The sequence below is a fragment of the Lepidochelys olivacea genome (assembly GCF_965140295.1).
Source record: "Lepidochelys olivacea isolate rLepOli2 genome assembly, chromosome: 15".
NCBI classification, from domain to species: Eukaryota; Metazoa; Chordata; order Testudines; family Cheloniidae; genus Lepidochelys; species Lepidochelys olivacea.
Genome location: NC_140425.1, coordinates 26,946,129 through 26,966,317, shown reverse-complemented (window position 1 = coordinate 26,966,317; position 20,189 = coordinate 26,946,129). Strand labels below are relative to the sequence as shown.

At 42.5% G+C, this 20,189-nt stretch overlaps 1 protein-coding gene across 2 annotated transcripts in view; it reads right to left on the bottom strand.

Annotated features, from left to right (window-relative positions):
* RILPL1 (Rab interacting lysosomal protein like 1) overlaps window positions 1-20,189 on the bottom strand; it is a 40,228-nt gene that overhangs the window by 16,304 nt on the left and 3,735 nt on the right. For both annotated transcript variants that reach the window (XM_084649514.1, XM_084649513.1), the window contains exons 2-4: window positions 18,776-18,926; window positions 11,348-11,466; window positions 9,678-9,896 (exon numbers count right to left, since the gene is read on the bottom strand). In XM_084649514.1, the coding sequence (XP_084505640.1) occupies window positions 9,678-9,896; window positions 11,348-11,466; window positions 18,776-18,926 (489 nt within the window). The remainder of the gene's footprint in view (window positions 1-9,677; window positions 9,897-11,347; window positions 11,467-18,775; window positions 18,927-20,189) is intronic.

Sequence of the window (20,189 nt, the reverse complement as noted above, 5' to 3'; positions counted from 1 at the left end):
GTAGTCAGTGACATCGGGTGGCCATATAAAGCAGAGTAAGCAATACGGAGAAAATACAAGTCTGTTGGAAGCGTGTGCTTGGAATCAGGATGTTCTGCAACACAACTGAGAACGCTACGAGATCTGGGACACTTCCAGCTGTAAAATAAATGTTGGAACCGTGCGTGCAGCAAAGTACATTTGAAACTCAATACTTGTTGCAAGTGCTGATGGGGTGCCAGCCCATGGAAGCAGTATCACTGAATGAGCTGAGAGAGACAGATGATTTACATATTTGTGCATGATGAAGATAAGCAGGGAAGAAAGCAAGCTGCCCACCTCCAAAACTGGATTTTAAAGAGGTACCAAGAGAGTCCAAGAGTTTCCTGGCTGTGTCACTGAAGTCAGGAGTCTGTTGGTGTTCCAGTGGCATAGAGGCTCTTAACTAGGTATTTTATATTCATAGTATAGCCACCTAAATAGATATGTTCCTTTCAACACTCCAAACAGAAAAAGGTAGATTGAGATCTCATTTCCCAAAGAAAGCGTCTAAGTAAGATGCACCCTCATTTAGGGCCAGTATAATAAAAATAAATATTGAGCACTTCTATTCTAAAGTATGGCACTACAGATCTGACATTGAATTGATCCCAAAGGCGCTACAGGGTAGGTCAGTATTATTACCTCCATTTCACAGACAGGAAAACTAAGGGTATGTCTACACTGTGCACCTTACAGCCGCACAGCTGTGCGGCTACGAAGTACCACTGTAAGGTACGCAGTGTACCTGCTTTTTGTCGGCAGGAGAGACTTCTCCTGCTGACAAAATAAAACCACCCCCAACGAGGGGTGGTAGCTTTGTTGGCGAGAGAGCATCTCCTGTTGATAAAGCACTGTCCACTCTGGCACTTTGTCGGTAAAACTTTTGTTGGCTATGGTGTGTTGTTTCATGCCCCTGACTGAAAAAAGTTTTACCAGCGAAAGTGCAACGTAGACCTTTGGTACAAGAAGAGGCAGTGACTTGTTCACAGAGTGAGTCCATGTAGAGAGTCAGGATTAGAACTCAGGAATTGCTGGCTCCAGTCTGATACTCTATCCACTGAATTGCACTGCTTGTCCATGTCAGTCCTACAGGTGATCCATAGTAATAGAAAGTAGAGTCTCTAGTAGAGCTAGCTGGAAAATTAAATCTAAACTATTTTTGCAGAAAGTTTTATATATTAAACTTTTCCAACCAGCTCTAGTTCCCAGGAAACTACCTGTGGTTTTAATTGGCATTAAACTTATTTGATTAAAAAGGGGAAAGGCCATTTATATAACAATTCAGAAAAACTACTGGCTTCTAGAGCTTGCCCTCTAGTTATGAAAACCTATCTATTTATAGCACATTTAAAAACAAGGTAGTAGCAATTTTTCCTCTGAAAAACACTATAGAGTGAGATTGATTAGAATGAGGGAGATGACAACAGCAGGTATATACACCGCTGAAAGCGGATAGCCTACGTGTTAGGAGCATGATCTACATGCTCCTATTACTGAGAATCCCTGGAGTGCTAGAAAATGGCAATATGCAACTTAGGCAAATGGCAATATCCAATCCTGTAAACACTTAACTTTAAGCATCTGCGTAGTGCTAGAGAGTTCAATGGGATTTCTCACGTATTTAAAGTTCAACACGTGTGTACCTGTTTGCAGGATCAGGGTCAAAGTCTCCCCATGGTCATTGTTATATCGATGGAAATAACATTCTCTCCATTGGGAGGGAAGGGGTCTAGTGGTTGGAGCAGAGAAAGGGAAGTCAGGACTCCATTCCCACCTCTTGCTCTAACTCACTGTGTGACTGTGTAAGACACACAAGGTGACTTTTCCAGTAGTGGCCTCCAGTTTGGGGTACCTGATTTTAGACACCAAGGGCCTGATTCTTCACAGGTCCAGAGGTCTCATAAGCTTCACTTTGGAATGGTGGGTGCTCAGCACTTCACAGGGAAAGGCCTTAAGAAGCTAAATCTGGGGACCCAAGTACTGGGGCATCCAAACAAGCCACTTTTGAAAGTATGGGCCTGACTGTCTCCATCCCTCTGCTCACCCATTAGCAAAATAACCTTCACCCTCCTCCCAGGGCTGTTGGGAGGGTTAGTTAATGGATGTTTGTAGAAGTGCAAACTATTGCAGCAGAGTATTCTATCCAATGTCCTGCAAGGATGGAATAGCAGCTTGAATGATGGCTGGTCTCGGTTTGTCAGAATCTTACTATTCAGTTAGGTTTTTTTCTTATTGCAACCTAATGTCATAAGATGGATACTATGGAACACAAAACGTTCAGAGGAAATCATAATTAAGTGCTTTTCCCTACAATTACACCCATCTTGGTCACATGCATCATTTCAGAGCCCATTTTAGTTCTGTTTCCTTCCCATCCCCTTCCCCAGATCTCATCTAAGTCAGCAGAGACTGACACACACACATAGCCAATGCAGCTAAGTTTACTCAGCCCAAGCCAACAACCGATGCTAGTTCCAGAGCAGGCAGTTATTCCAGCGTTCTGCTTGCCACTGCAATTACTGCTTAACCTTCACCCTGGCAGAAAGAATGGGGAACGGCTGTAATTAGAAGAGATGCCACTGCCATGAAACTGATGAGTTACAGCAATGAGAAGAAAGCATCTTTTCTCTCCAGAGACTGTAGACACTTTCACGCTTGCTGGCTCAGGGCCTAGGCCTGTTTACAAATCTGGGTCTCCCAGCTGAATTAACAATGAAGTCATCCCTTAAACTATTAGCACCAAGCTCATTCAATTCATTAGTAAAACACTGACAGTCACTGTCACTTTTCGGGGGAGGGGGGGGGGGAGAGGAGGAGAGCCAGGACACCCCAAGCATCCTCACATGCCCCTGTTCACCTCTGTTTTCTCACTTATTTTCCTACTTACTTCTCCGCTGCTTTCAGTTTCCCCCCCCTCTGGCTGCAGTCTTCTGCAAAGGCAGTTATACCATGCTCGTGACCTGACATGTTTGCGCCACCTTAGAGGAGAAGCCAATATTTTAGCGGGCTCAATACTCAATAGGAAAATTCTTTAGAACATTGATTCTCAAATTGCTTCAGACCATGGATTACTTAAAACAAACAAACTGCTCCTGCGTACACCTCCCCACCCAGGCCCAGCTCTGCCCTACAGCAAATGGAGAACTTAGTTATATGGTAAAGTTCCATCAGGACACCAGTAAGGAGACAAGATGAAAGTATATTTCCTCTAATGGGATGGATGTTGCCGCTTGATCCTTCATCCCCACTGCACGTCTTTGTTGTTTATTTCCTCTGTGCCACTATGTAGGACTTCACCTTGAGTCAGAATTACTCTCCTCTCATTGTCTGCATCCCCCATTGCTCTAATCTCACCAGGTCACTTTATAGTTTGGTGCTTTGCACGTTTCTGCAAATATCTGGTCACATAAGCTCAAATTTACTTTCCATGAGCGTCTGTGCAAGTAACACTCCATTGCACAAATGTTAACAGGAAGCTAACGCATGAATAGGGCCAATGCAAATTCATTTAAAACATGCCTACAAATATTTGCAGATTTGTTTAGCAGCATTATCCCTGGTGTGGTCTTGACAGGTCAGTTGACCAATACCATAGCCACTTTAAGGACTCAGTCTTGCTCCCATTAGCATCAATGGTGCAGGTTCACAGCCTCTCCCCACTTTTATGCGTTTGTAATCAACCCTGAGCATTGTTCATTCATGCTTTAATTCTGAACATTCACAATTAGTTTAGTGAATGGGAAGATGGCCAGTTGTTAGAGCAATGATGTACCAACAAAAAGCCCAGAAAAATCTCATTAATCCCTAGAATGCTGGCATCTTCCAAATGGTCAGTGAAATGAATGGGACATTCACTGGAATAAAATGATTATTAGATATAGGTAATCTTTTAAAAGTCATAGTGAGTGTCTCAGTTATGTCATGATCAATCTGGACTTTTTATATAATATAATGAGTTATGATCATTATGCTTCATGGTACAAGATAGTCACCCGTTGGGTGTCAGGAAAAAGATTTTGCCCAAGAGATAGTAAATTGCTAATTGAACAGCACTATCTTGTCCATGCCTGTCTAGTACAAAGATTTTAACAGCATGAATTTGGGATGAGGACACCATTAACCAGTGGCAAAAATCACTATGTTGTTATTCAGGTCATCCCAAATGAGTACTGCTAAAACGTATACCTCCCTACTTCATCCCTCTTTATTTTCTATATGCCATGTACATTACAAAAATACAGCTTTTAGGAATGGGATAGTGAGCTTTGCAATTGTTTTTTTCCTTGGGACTGTATTTTGTATTCCTCTGCCTGTAAGACCAGGTGCTTTGTGACCTGGAGTCCCACTGTACAGGGTTCAGATTAAACTATAACAACTCTTAAGAGTGACCCACAAAAACAATTCTGTGCAGAATAATGTGACAATTTCAAGTCAGTATCTCAGGTCCTACCAGAGCTAGAAGCGTTGTAAATAGGGGTGTCTCCCTTGCCAGTGGTATTATGCTCAGCACAGGACTGGCCTGAGTCTCTGACAGGGGAAACATTTAAAAGGAGTCCAATTTGGTGCAGTAAAATCATGGTGGAAACAATTGTCTTGACAAGCTGTTATTTATAAATGGCAGCTGACGCAAGCTGCTTAGAGGTTTAGACAGTTCTGCGGAAAAGGACCTAGGGGTGACAGTGGATGAGAAGCTGGATAGGAGTCAGCAGTGTGCCCTTGTTGCCAAGAAGGCCAATGGCATTTTGGGATGTATAAGTAGGGGCATTGCCCTCAGATCGAGGGACGTGATCGTTCCCCTCTATTAGACATTGGTGAGGCCTCATCTGGAGTACTGTGTCTAGTTTTGGGCCCCACACTACAAGAAGGATGTGGAAAAATTGGAAAACGTCCAGCAGAGGGCAACAAAAATGATTAGGGGACTGGAACATATGACTTATGAGGAGAGGCTGAGGGAACTGGGATTGTTTAGCCTGCAGAAGAGAAGAATGAGGGGGGATTTGATAGCTGCTTTCAACTACCTGAAAGGGGGTTCCAAAGAGGATGGCTCTAGACTGTTCTCAATGGTAGCAGATGACAGAACGAGGAGTAATGGTCTCAAGTTGCAGTGGGGGAGGTTTAGATTGGATATTAGGAAAAACTTTTTCACTATGAGGGTGGTGAAACACTGGAATGCGTTACCTAGGGAGGTGGTAGAATCTCCTTCCTTAGAGGTTTTTAAGGTCAGGCTTGACAAAGCCCTGGCTGGGATGATTTAACTGGGAATTGGTCCTGCTTCAAGCAGGGGGTTGGACTAGATGACCCTCTGGGGTCCCTTCCAACCCTGATATTCTATGATTCTATGTAGGAAATATTCCCCGGAGGGCTGGATTAGGGGACAGAGTGCACATGAGGCAGTCAAAGATGCATGATATGATCTCCATGGGATAAATATATCCCTATAGTGTGTGCATGTGACACACACACACACACACACACACACTCCTTTATTTTATATTTGTGGTCTCCCAGGGGTTAACTTGGGTGTCCGTCAGAAGTGACCATTCCTATTTGTGGTTCAAGATACATGGTTCAGCCCCTACTTTCAGTCATAGATGTAAACACAAGTGGCAGGTGAGTTTCCCCAAAGCTTGTAACCTCTCCAAGAGCAAAAAGGGTCAAGTACATCAAGTGCTTGGATAGGTTTATAAACATTTTGCTGCAGGGCAGCCTATCTCTCCAGCTTTGTACCTGGAAAGCTGTGTGCTACTCCATTTCAGAGGGCATGTGCCAGTTATCTGCTGAGATGTTGCCAAACACCACACAGTAGTGTGAGCAAGAAGTTACCCAGGGAACAACAGACCCAAACAGAAACATTAAGGTATCCGGTATAGAGAATGCAGGCAGGCAGTACATTTCAGGGATCTCTCACAGATTTGCAGTTTGGAGAGATCTCTATGCCAATAATTTACATGGTTTACTGGAAAGTGCTGTACTTGTTAGATTACAGCAGCACAGAGCCCACAACTGAGACTGGGACCCTACTCTGCTAGGTGCTGTATAGAGACAATTTACAAATAGTTAGATTTACTGTGAGAAACCCCTCCCCCTCAAATCTGTAGCAAGATGACACAATTAAGTTTTAAAGGTATGTGTTAACAAGGACTAACAGGCCATGTGCACTGTAAATCCAGGAGGTATGTTTGAAGTGGTTTTATATTATTCAGGTTGTTTTTTGTTTGTTTTTTTTAAAAGGACAAAAATGTTTATTTCTCCTCAGTCAACTGTTCTGTTGGGGTTTCTATTCTAATATAGATAGAGAGGTAAATATTCTATGCTCAACTTCAGTAGTGGTGACTAATAACTACACTGCCCCTCTGTAGGGTAACAGGCCCCATAATGGTCATTATTAGGACTGCAAGATTCATCTGCCTGCAATAATTGGATACTGAAAATTGAAGCAATACATTACAGTCAAGCCAACAAAGAACGACTTGAAGCATCCATGCAGGGTATTCAGAGGGCCCATCTACAATCAAGCTACAGCCAAGTCAAGGGGCTGATTTACAATGTGCTTCTAATCTGTGACAAACATGGTCATCTACATTACATATGTAAACCAGGTCCTCCATCCCTGCCTCTCTCCCCCATAACTGAGCTGTAGACAGGTTAAGTGATTTGCCCAAGGTCACCAAGAAGTCTGTAGTAGAAAATGAAATAGAATCCAAGTCATCTTACTCCCAATCCTACATTTTAGTAACAGCTTCATCTCCCTTTAAAGCCAATAAACTGATGTTCTTCAGACACACAGATTCTTTTTCCTTCCTGTGAAGGCTGTGAAATGAGCCAAGTTTGGAGTTTCTAGACAGTCAACTGTTTAAGTTATGTAAGTGCAAAAGATACAGGGCCCAATTCTCCGCTTCCTTACACCAGTTTTAGACTGGTAACTCCACTGACTTACAATCCTAGAATATCAGGGTTGGAAGGGACCTCAGGAGGTCATCTAGTCCAACCTCCTACTCAAAGCAGGACCAATCCCCAATGTTTGCCCCAGATCCCTAAATGGCCCCCCTCAAGGACTGAACTCACAACCCTGGGTTTAGCAGGCCAATGCTCAAACCACTGAGTTATCCCTCTCCCCTTCAGTGGGGTTATTCATGGTTTATACCAGTAGAAGTAGTGAAAGGAAAGTTAGGCTCTAAGTACAGTACATTCCTTCCACCCTCCCCCATACACACACTCAGAAAAAGGCAGACCAATGGGAAGTTTCTTCCCAAAAAGAGGAATTGTTTTAAAAACATGGGAGGGGAGGGAGAGGGGGGGAGAGCTTTAGAATGGAAACTGGAACTCAACCATAACTATATATAAACACTTCTGCTTCCTCGCCACAAACGCTGTAACACACAGGAGATTTTTAACTCACTCAGATTTTACTGCAGATTTTCAGTACAATAACTTGCAGGCCTATGAAGGTGGATTGGGGAAGCCTGGGCAGTGATCATTGATGCTGCTTTATACAGAGCGGTCATCTGTAGGAACTAGATATGGGGAAAACCCAAATCATAACACCTCCCACAACATTTGGGAGGATTCAGAGCCACAGAACTATTAGAGAAAACCCTGAGCCGTAAAGAAATAGAAGTCTCTAACCCTCAGTAAAACAAAGCGAAAGCCAGGGACCAGAAAAGAAAGTCAGACCATCATTTACATCTCCATAGCACCTTTCCACTCCAATGTGCATGACAGTCACACAGCACCTTTGATGTGGGGTGGAGGGAAGATGCCTTCTGACACACTGCACACAAGTGGAGTGGATGGGGAAAAGAAATTCTAAGCCAAGGACACCAGGATAAACCCTATGTCTTAGGCATCCTCTTCCTAATGAGGCCAGCAGAAATTCCCATTTCACTTCAGTGAGACTAGGCATAGGTTTCAAGCCTCGACGTCAGTAGCCAGCTTCTCCTCCCGTGATACTTTTAGGCCCACGTACAAGTCCTGGGAGCCTAAAATTTCCACCTGTCCTGCGGGGGGGGGGGGGGGAGGGAAAAGAGGAGATTTAATGTTCCAGCAGGCTGAATTCCACTGAACAGTGATGTGTCTGTAAAATGAAGAGAGACCTTGCCTACTGCAGAACATGGGGACTGCTACTGCTCCAATACCATAAACTTTTTAATGACCAATAACAGTATCGCCTGGGGGACCCATTAGAATTTACAGCTGTATAGACAGGGCGAAGATTAAAACCGCTCAGCTGCTGCATTTTGGAACACTAAATATTTTAAGGGGGGGGGGGAGGAGAACAAAAACCAAGAACAACAAAATACCGGCCGCCTTGAATATAAGCCAACAGCTGACACTAGAGATATTTTGGCTTGCCCGAGGCACATTTAATACTGCTCTCCCAAATCAACTATTTGTCACTGTATCTGGAGAATTCTGTGATCTGTCATGCAATCAGAAAGTCACACTTCCTGTGATGCATATGACAGCAGCTCGACAGGTTGCTAAATGCATAGATGAGATTTTCTTATTCAATATAGAACTATTCCATCACTGAAGAGTGCCATCAACACAGTATTTGAATGAACAGCTGCCACATCTATAGGACGATAGGACTGGCTACCTCCGGGCTGCAGTTATTCCCGGCTGGCTACCCTATGAAGTTATAAACACATGGTATTACTACTTATTGTGTTAACTGGAAATAAGACATCCTAACACAGGCCCTGCCATGGCCTGGATGCCTCAAATGCACATCAAGCGTTTACACTGCAAAGAATGAATAAAACTTTATAGGGCCTCCCCAGTTCTTCAAGTGCCTTACTAAAGCTGGGTAAGTATTATCATCCCCCACTTTATATATAGCAAGACAGAGGCCAAGAGTTAAGGGTGCCAGCTTTAATCTAGCTAGTACAGATAGTATTATAGATGTGGAAGCATGGGCTAGCCACCTGAGTACAAGCCACCACGGAACTTGGACACATTCAGGTTGCCAGCCCATGCCACCCATCTTCACTACTATTACCTGTGCCAACTAGATTAAAGCTAGCTCAGGTGTGCCTACCCCCACTACAGTCACACTTTCACCTGCAGTGTAGATGTAGCAAAAGTTACTTTATCAAAACTATGCAGCTCTCTATGCCATTAGAATTGAGGAATTCCTGGCTCCCACCCCATGCTCTATCCACTAGACCACACTGCCTCTCACTACACTAACAGTCCAAAGATACTATAGCTTACAACAGCATTACATCATCACTTTGTAATTATCTATGGGAATGGATGGATGGACCTTTGATTCTTTCTAGCTGAATGTCCACCTTTCTTAATGTGACTCTGCTGAAGCTTGCAGCCGGGTGTTTTGGGAGGGACGTGAATAGTTGGAGGTTCACCACATTTGGAGGGCAGTACTAATTTTGAGAGTTTCTGCACTGCTGTTCAAACTGATGCCCATAAATTCCGGAGAATGTTTTGGTCACTAAGCAACAGATCTTTAATCCAAATTGCTACTTACCCCAGGGTCCAGTCTCACAGCTGTATCAGGCCATCTGATCAGAATTCCCATTGAAATCAGAGGGGATCTACACTCCAAATCCGATGGCACAATATACCCCTGGATATGCAGTTGTCCCACAGGATGATGGGAGTCACTTGCCCAGGGAGAATCAAGTGCCTCTTACCTTTATTTCTTCTCCATTTTGGCTGTGCTCCCCTGGTTGCTTCTCTCTCAGCTTCCCAAGCTCTGCCCTCAAAGTGCCCATCTCCTGTTCCTTGGTTTGCAGATAGGCTTCCAGTTCCACCTTCTGCTCAATCAGCGCTTTCCCTTGAGCCTCAACTACTGTGATTCTGTGCCGAAGGTCATGATTAATTTTCATTAGCCTGTTCTGTTGCTGTTGCAGCTGCCATAAAGTGACACAATAAGTATGCCTCCATTAAACCAGGGTAAATTAAATCACAAGTATTAAATTAAAGAACTAGCAATATGTTCCTGTTGTATTTATCTTGAAAGATCTCCTTTATTTCCCCATTCATTTTTAATCAATTAATCTGCTACAGTTGCCATCTCTACAGTTGGCTTTCAGGGTAAATGGAGTTTGTTCCTCCCCCCCCGCAGCACAGAACATTATCCTCCAGACATATCCAGCTTTTCAAATGCGACATTTCTCTTTGGAATCTATTTCAGCAAAGCAAGGTTCAGGGACTGGATGGCTCATGGGATACTGGATCAAGCTTTGACCTAGACTGGAAGTGATCAAGGTTATTACTATCTGATAATCATCAATCTACGTAAGAAGATGCCAGGATTGTCACTCTGAAGCCTAACATTTCTGTTGAGTCAGTGTGACGTGATGGAAACAGCTACAAGCGTGGTGTTAGCAGGAGAGCTTGTTTTGTTTAGAATATCACCAGTTTCAGTCATCACTGGGTTTTGCAGTCTCTCACTGTCCAGTTTTTAAGTTCAGAGCCATTGTTGGCCTTTTTACACTTTATGAATTAGACCTGCATGACAGCACAAGCTTTCACCTAGTTACTTGTATGACGGTAGTGTTTGGAGGACCCCAACCAACATCAGAGCCACATTGTGCCAGACGCTGTACATACATTAGTCCCTGCCCTACAGCGCTTACCATCTCAATAGATGGGACAGCTATAAGATGGGATGGGGAACTGCGGTAAAGGAGACATTACGTGACTTACTCAAGGACACCGTCTGTGGCAGAGTCAGGAACTGAATGCAGGTCTCCCGAGTCCTGTCCAGAGTCTGAGTCACAAGCCCATCCATCCTCTCCTTGATGATGGTGTATGTGAAATGACATAGTGGTTTCACTCCCTGTTTCTAGGGAGCAGGTGTCTGCATCACAAATAGCACCCCAGTGGGGCTTCCTTGTTGACAGGCTCAGCAGAGAAAAGTAAAGCTTAATGGGCCATGCAGCCATCTCCGGTCTAGAGCTGATGCCTCCAAGGGCGAAGCTGGGCCATGTGAGCCGTGTGGAAAAGTTTGCATTGCCTAAGTGGAGATTTTCTAAAGCCTTTAGGGGAGTTAGGTGCCCCGTTCACACTGAAAGTCAATAGGAGTTCGGCACCCAATTCCCCTTTGGGCCTGTGAAAAATCTGCTCCCTTATCATTCTTGGTTTCTAGTCATGCCCACAATGTGCGAGGTTCTTTCCAGACACAGAAGAGGGTTTGGTGCCTGCCCTGAAGAGCTCACAATCTCTTCTACAGATACACAGACGACTTGACTCTTCAGGGATAATAATCTGGCCTTCACAAGCACTAAATTAATTTAAAACTTGTCATAAACATCTGTGTGGTTCCTTCAAGGGGGGGAAAAGGGCAAGGAACACTTACTGCCTCCACATCCTCATTTTTAAGTCCCAGTTCCCGGTCCTTGGCTCTGATTTCATCTCTTTGTTTATCTACCACTTCCTTCAGCTTCTTCATCACTTGCCTCTCCCTCTCGGACATTCCTGGTTTAAGGAAAACAACACAAAGAAAATAAACTGAGAATGATCATGACATTTGGGAAAGACACTGGACATAGTCTGATTCAGCCAACAAAGGAGGAGAGGTTGTTGGTTAAATACCTTGGATAAAGAAAGAACAGTTATTTAGCCAACACACTGGATTCACAGATGATGGGAAAACAGGCTATGCAGTTTACAGGGTGTAGCACAACACTGAAAAGTGATGAATATGCTTCTGATATATTTATAAACAAATGTATGTAATACCATTACTGTGCTTCTATAGGACATATCCAATGGTGATATTTATGTACTGGTCCAATGGATGAATGATGTGTAATCTAATTAGCACTCCCTACAAAGTTTTCTATTTAATGAAGGAAAAGGTTCTCTCTCTGGAGTGGGAGATGGTATTTTGCATTGGCAAGATCTAGTCTGATTTTATACACATGTCACTATACTGGGGCCTGAACTAACATTCTGCATCTCCATTTCTAGTTTCCTAGATCCTGCAGTCCAAAGTCAGAGCAAATTTAACAGGAGTTTAATCTGAGTTAGGATCATTCCATATATGTTTTTTTTCCATTCTAACTTCCTCTCTCTCATTGTAGTGATTCAGATTTAAAATAATTACACTTTACAGGGGGGGGGGGGATAGAATTTCCTTGTAAAGCCTGTTTGAAGTGTTGTCAAAAATCTTTCCATCAATACTGTTTAAAAGATTAACAAGGGATTAAATTAACCTGTAGTTTGACCAACAATTCATTAGGATAATATCAAAATCACAAAACTGGAAACTCTCCCCCATTAACGACCAGTATGGAGGGAAGATCAAGCACCTAAGAACTGCAGTTGTGGGCAGTATAGCAACAAAGAACAATACCATACTGTCCTGCTAATGTAACCAAGTGTTTAAAATAGGGAGATTATAAATTCATTGCAATTGCTTCACAGCTAATAATCATTCTACAGAGACCTATAGTTTGATATTCTTAACAGATCAAGTAAGATAACTTAACTGTATCTAATATAGATACATAATTCTGTGCCAGTGAAAGGGTGGCCTGGAGCTAATGGGCTATCAACAAGGCCACTAGAGATGCCCTGGCCAAAGTGCAATTTAGTGGTTAAAGCAAGAATCTGGGATTCAGAATCCAGGGTTCTTTGCCTAGTCCTGCCACTGACTGGCTGTGTGACCTTAAGCAAGGCACTTAACCTCTCTGTTCCTTAGCCTTCCCCTCTATTAACTAGAGATAATAATAATTTACTTACCACAATGGGGTAATTATGAGGCCAAATTCAAAGCCCTTTTTAAACACACTTTGGCAATTCTCAGCTGCAATGTGCTGTATAAGCAGATTTACGCACCTTGGATTTGCAGTGTCTGTTCTTTGCTCTGTATTGTGAGCTGACTCATTCCTTACTGTTTTTCTTTTGTCACTTGGGGTGTGGATAGACCCCAATCCCAGGTGATAAAAACTCCCTCACCCCAAGTCAGAGTAGAACCCTTTTAAGAGTCCTGCCCTCAAGAGCACTGATGTTAACAGTGCATGAAGAGCAAGCAAGACAAATAGGTGGGAGAGAGTGAATAATTCCACGCCCCTGCAGGAAGCCTGCCTTTGACTGCCAGTTTTTCTACAGCTTGCAATTTGGAACAGGTGCAGGTTCCTTATGAGTTGCAAAAGCACATGACTGCAGAGGGGGAGAGTAGTAATTCCCATCTGCTACTGCAAAGGAAGTCAGGGAGCTACCTGAGCTTTGCAAAAGCAGAAGAAAGGGAACCTCTACCAGGGTGTTGGAGGGAGGAGTGGTATACAGGAAAAGCTGTTGTTTTGGGGGGGGGGGGGGTGTTACTGTCAAAATCTATGAAGCCTCTGGAGTGACTCAGATGTTCCTGGTGAGCTTATTTGTCTTATATTTATTTTCTTTTATTTCTCAGCAAACTGCTTAAACCTGCCAGCCCTACTTCTGGGGCCTGATTTTCTCTCTCTCTCTCTCTCTCTCCAGTCTCTACTGCTTTGCAAGAGACCCATGATTCTCATTCACTTCAGTGGGTGTTACTGGTCTCCTGTGGGGAAGAGAAATGGGCTCCTGGACTACAAACTGGTTTCCTTTTCACTGTGTCTGCACTCTCCTGTTGAAGCACACACCTGGGAAGCTAGGACTTTGTGATCCTATTCCCAGTGCTGCTGCTGACTCACTGTACGATCTTGGGCAAGTTACTGCACCTTTGTGTTTCTGTTTCCCGATTTGTAAAACAGGAATGGTAATACAATGGACCCCTGCTAACTCTTACAAAGGAGCGAGAGTCCCATTACAAATGAGTACATGAACAAGCCAGCATAGCTGAGCACTGTGTGCCTTTACACAGGTATCTTGTCAACAGTAGTTCCATTTTTATGGATAATGCTTTATTGCCTGCTAGCAAATATCAGTTTGGCTCTGTGTGGGCACTGGGACCCACCCATGCGGAGCCAGTTGCAAGATCAGGGCCTAAAACACCTGCCTTTAAAAAACTTTCCTTCAAAGTACAGAAGGACTAGCATGTTCTAAAAAGTATGCGGATTAGCAAGTTTCTCCCATACCTTACTCATGAGGAAAGTGTTTGAGATTCATAGCTAGCAGGTGCTATTTAAGGAGTAAAGTCTCATTCTAATTTTCAGTTAACTCTTTCCCCCCTCCTCTCTTGTTTTCCTCTTTAACTCTTGGTGAATATTGAAGATTTCAAATGTATAAACAGATCACTGGGCTTTTTTCCGGGACAAGGGTGGGTGGGGATGTTTTTGTTCCCCAATCATTTTGCTCCTCTACGTTTTCTTAACCATGCATTGCATGTTTAAGTGTGAAATAATTAATCCTAAATGATTCAAAGTTGTGTATCTGCAAGATCTTAAAATGGCACACCCGGCTGGTTTCCCTAAGCACATCCCATCAGCAATTTCCTCTGGATCGGCGTGGTCAATGCATTGTTCCATGGGATGGTAAGAAAGCAAGCAGTTTAAAAAAAATCTTGACTGTTTATGGTCAGGGACTCTGATGTATTTGTAGAGCAGGGCACAGGGCCCACAATATAAATACTTTAATTTAAGTATAATGCTTGCCCCTACATTTGCAAGAGGATTTTAATAGGAACTGTCTAGATCATGGTTAAGGGTTCTTGACTTATCCCCTGTCAGGAAAATTATGAAGTCTTAAGGGCTTGATTCTACTTACTTCCTTGGGAGCAGGTTCAGGCCCTGTCTGAGTTTTCATCAAAGGGATTAAGGATCATGGAAATTAAAGATGTGGGACAAGGCTTATGAGATCGTTGAGGATGTCTCCATGCAAGTGCAGGCTACAGTCTCCAAGAAGGAGTTGTCTGATGTTACAATATGACACTTGAAGTCAGACTAAAGATCCAAATATGGGGTAGGACAGGTTACAGGATAAGCAGATGCAAAATCTCATCTCCTCCCTGGCAATTGTAGGCTCTGATCCACAGGGCAGCCCTCAACTCCCATTGCCTTATTAGACTGAGCTGAGGTTGCTCTGCACATTCCAGGATTTGGCCCATAGGCCATATCTCTAGGCAGAAGAGTTAACTTGACTCAGTAATGCTTTCTTTAAGACTCTAGACTGTCTCTTACCTGCAACTGGCCTAAGTAATGGAACCAAACCAAGTCTGATTCAGGATCTGATGAGAAGTGGGGAGTAACAGAGTGTCTTTAGAACACATACTTCAGAGGTTTTTGTGATTCTTGTTTGTTGGGATTTCCTGCTTATTGTACCCATCACAATGCTGATCCTACCTGAGATGGCAGGATGTGTGACCTCCTGTCATGTTATCTGTGCTGCTCTATAAGCTGAGAAGTGTATCTCTATGCCCTCTCTGACATGCCTTGGGCCAGCTCCTTGGATCAGTGGGGGTTACACCAGGGATATATTCTGTTCAGTCACTGGCATTACACCAGGTATTAATTTGGTCTCATGAGTAGGAGTGACATTTTTAACATTGCAGCTGTAGCCCAAGATCCTGCTGTATTTACTTAGAATTCTGTTTTCTCCCACACAGTTTTCATATTAACCTTGCTCTGCTTCTTGAAGGCCTCTGCTCAACTCCCAAAGACCAGGGGCTCACGCTTACTGCTGTTCTGTCCTGCATACCTAAGGATGAGTTGCTACAGGCCATTCTTCAAGCTAAAAGAGCTGTCTTATGGAACAAGGCCACTAGAAGTATTTCACTAGGTTGCCCTTTAATTGTGTGAGCACAGCGAGTGTGTTTATTCAAAGTACAGAAGTCCTTGCTCCAAAGGACACCAGTCTATATAGATGCAGAGTACTGGCTAAACATTATTATACATATACGATACACAGGTTCACATGTCTACCTTTCTGTTGCTGCTGAATATTTCCTTTAAATACACTCGGTACAGGGAGGTGGGTTATTATTAATACTGCATTTGTCATAGATTCTGTGATTTTCCTAGAATATCCATGATGCTGAGACAATGGGAGTTTTGCAGGTGCTGTGACAGTTGACGACAACTTGAACCAATTTCCCTGAGAAACTTGAGAGCTGCCTGTATAAAACCTGAGCTGTGTGGGAGACTGAGATGCGTCAGGAATGCTCAGAATTAGGGCTACTGGTTTCTCCTGTGGTCCCAGGGGTGGGGAATCAAATGCTGTGATTTCTTTGGGTTTGGAGGGTAGCAGAGCTCAGACAGCTGGGTTGAGACCCACTGCAGTTCCTACTGCCTTTGCTGAGAGAGGGGGTTTGATCCTCTTCACATTGAAGTCCCTGGCAAAAATCCCGTTGACTTCCATGGTGCAGAATCAGGCTCAGAAATAGGAAAGCAGCATTGGAGAAGGGATAGCAGCCTCTCTCTCCTGCCTGTCGCCCTACACAGCAGCTGCAGAGATGAACCCTGCTTGTCAGGATAGGGGTTCGGGACTACTATAAAGTGGCTTTAAGCCATTGTTGTGGCAAAGGAAATGCTGATTTTGATGACAATACTGCAGGACACCCATGTGTTACAGGTTGTTCAATCACCAAGCAAAGAGTCAGTCCCTGCCCCAAAGAGCTTACCATCTAACTATATGACAAGAGAAGCCAGATGCAGCCAGAATAGTGCAAGGAAACAGTGACACACTATTGGGCAGTGGTCTCATTATCAGCAACCACAAGCTCTCATTATCACTGAAAGACCACACAGAAGAATTGTTTTCAGGGGGGATATGAATGCAGTGGGGTGCAGGAGTTTCAAGTGTAGTAAACTGAGGCTACGTACATTCAGATACCACAGTCATTGGTGGGGATTGAACCTGAGTTCTTAACACCAAAGCCACAGGCCTCTGCTCCTTGAGCTAGAGAGGACTTCTGTAGTTATCTGCTGATTAAGCATCAGACTATTAGTCCCTGAGGCCAGCCACTAGGAGCCATGATCACGCCTACTAAGTAATGCTAGGGTATAAAGATTAGAACCTGATTACAGCTACATGAACTGAGCTTTGGGACTTGGAAAGCTGCATTCAGCAACTCACTGTGTGTCTGGTTATTTTTTTTTCTACTCTGTCAATCAGTTGCCCTTAAAATCAAGCATCTGTTTCAGTGTTTCCTACCAGAATAAATTAAAACTTTAACATGATGTGCAGTCCAGTCCTGGTCCCAATTGTTAACAAGCAAAATTCTCCAGTGGGAATAGGCATCAGTAACTCCCGATGTCAGACATAAGGGAATCCCAGTTAGGATCATTGTTAATCTATATCCGTTTGAGTCAAATTCTGCTCTCACTGAAGTAAATGAGATGTTGGCCCTTAGAGTATTTGTGTTCTCATAGTTTTTTTCTGTCTCTCTACCACACAAAGTAAAAATAACATTGAAAAGCATGTCTGGCACCTGCTTGGCTATCTAAATTCAAGAGTTATTACTGTATTTAAATACAAGCATGCAGACAACACTGAGCTGGGTCACCCATTGACATGTTTTTTTTCTAATTTTTTTTTTTTATAGTCTGACTCCTCTTTATTTATTTCGTATTCTGACACTTTTCATGGAATCAATATTCCATTAAATTCTAAGGAAATTGTGAAAACTAGCTCAAATACAGCCTGTTAAATTGGAAGAGCTAAAGAAATATTCTAAAGAAATAGTGATCTTGAGAGGGTAAGAGATCCTCCTTTGTAATATGACATTAACACTCTCTGCAGATCAAGTACAAGGGTACTCAAGTCTAAGCTTTGAATTCAGCCCTGGTGAAGCAGGTGCATTGCGGAGGCAAAGGGTTAAGTGCCATTAGTCACTAGTAAGTGCCCGGCTTTTTTAAGGTCTCTAGATGAAGTGCTGTTACTTTTAAAATTTTTTTAAATGAGCTGAATGTTTACTCTGATCTTTGATCTGAGCAGTTGTACTAATACGCTGTGATCCTGCAAGTGGATGTCTCTGTCTGTGCAGAGACCCAGTGAAGTCAGCATGGCTGCAGATGGGCACTAGCATCTGTCCACACAGAACCAACTGCAGTATTGGATTGTGGTTCAGGACTATGATCAGCTAATCAGATTTCTGCCCATTTAATACTATGTGAGACAAAACCTCCCAGCTAGCTTTCGAACTTGAGAACTGAGATGAAGCAAATGCTTAAAGTTACTGGCTCTCTCTCCTTGGTGCTTACGCACTGTCCTGATTATAAATTTAGCCTCTCTCCCAAAATAAAACTCATTATGAGGCCTGAATTAGTGTTTAATTCCTTCCTGTAACCACTTCCCCCTCTTTGTGCAATTTATTGAGATGGTTTCTGAAGTTCTGGCAAGACATCTGAGACCACATGGTGATTTTTTAAAATATGAATTCCCCCATCCCTGAACACTGCCTGTTGTGGATTAATTAGTATTCTGACAATTCAGCAGAAGGGAGCCTGAATAATTGCTTTACGATCAGTTATGCTGAACTAAATGCCCAAGTGTGAATGCTGATTTGTATATTTCCGCACTATCCTACATATACAATTATTAAGTGGTTAGATCTATCTGTATTAAAAAACTCATTAAAGGAAATTTTTAACAAGTTGCTATCCTCAAAAAATCTTATGTTAAACCAAAAGAAAACTAGGTTTTGCTTTTTAAAATTGTTTCTCATCCAAACAAGTGAATAACTCTGTTCCAATCTTTATTTTGTTTCCAGAATTTATTCACAGCTTTTGTATCCTGATAAAACAGACCTGCAACAATCTACAGGAACAAGCTGAAATGTACAATCAAGACACTTTGATCAGGAATGACTTTAAAAAAAAAAAACAACCCAAAGATACCATCACTGAATTTCAAATGTTAAACTTGCCTTCATGTTTCTGAAATTCCTCTTCTGTGAAATTGATGTCTTTGTGTGACAGGTTTGTCATCAGTTGTTTGTTCTCTTCCTGAAGCTGAGCAATTTGGGTAAGAAGATCCTGTGCTTCCCCTCTCCATACATCCTCCACCAGTTCTAATTCCTAAAGTAAAGCCGGATCATGACAGAACATTAATGCTGTAATATATAAAATCAATAGCCTTTGCCCAAAACTATTTGGAGAATACACTAGCAATTCTCCTCTAAAGCTATCCTTTTATAATAATACTCTGAACTTCTAGCCGAGGACCTCAATTATTACTCCCCTTTCACAGACAGCCACGTAATCTCTGTATGGCTCAGTTGCCTTTCTCAAGGTCACATCAGAAGTCCATATAAGAGGCACGAATTGAGTCCAGGTCCCCTGATTTCTAGGCAGCAGCCTTAAAGTGTAGTATAAACACACAGCTCACAATACTTGTGAGGTCAGTCAGTGGCAGAGATGGACATGCTATTTTTTTATTTTTTAAAGAGCACAATGTTCCATAACAGTACAGTTTAGATTCGTGATGGTGCTATGTATGATACTGTAGAACATAGAGGAGTTTTTTCATGTTGGAACCCAGAGCTCCTGTTACCCAGGCTTGTTTTAACCATTAGCTTATGCTTGCTTTTTCTTATTCTAATATACTGTAATCACATTTTGCAGTGTCAACTACACAGAGAACAGCAAAACTATTCAAAATAGTAACTACCTTTATTCAGGCCACTTTGTGTCAAGTGCAGCTGTTACCAATTCCAGGACAGGTCAAATCAGGATACTAAGTATAAAGGCCTCCTGGAACAGTGGAGACCATATTTATATCTTTATTTTGAAAGCTTCATCCCAAATATCAGCATTTCTCCCTGTGGGCAATCTATGCTCCACTTTAATGTATGTGCTGTGATTAACAAGAAAGCCATGCTCAGAACATGGAATCCTAGGCTGAGCTACTTGCTCATTTTTCCACATGTAATTCTACGGGAGCGAGTTGTAACTACGTGAAACTTCAAAATCAAAGCACAGTTCTAACACAGAGCTACAGTTAACTTTGCTGAAAATAAACCATGATAAATAGGCTTGGCAGAATTAATTTTTTAAATAATTTTGATGGATAATATCAATTTTTAAGCAATTATTTTAAATTTGTATAAATTTAAATGTTCACAGTTGTGCAAACTATGGGTTTAAAAAAAATCAGGAAAAATGCTTCAGTTTTAAATTTTCAAAGTTGTAGGAAGTTATGGGGGGGAGTCAGATAAGGGAGAGTTCAGACAATAATTATTTAATAACAGTAGACTTTGAGATTCAAAAAGTTAGTTTTATAACTGTTAAAATACAAATTGTCAACAACACATGTCAAAATATATAAAGTAAATATCCTTA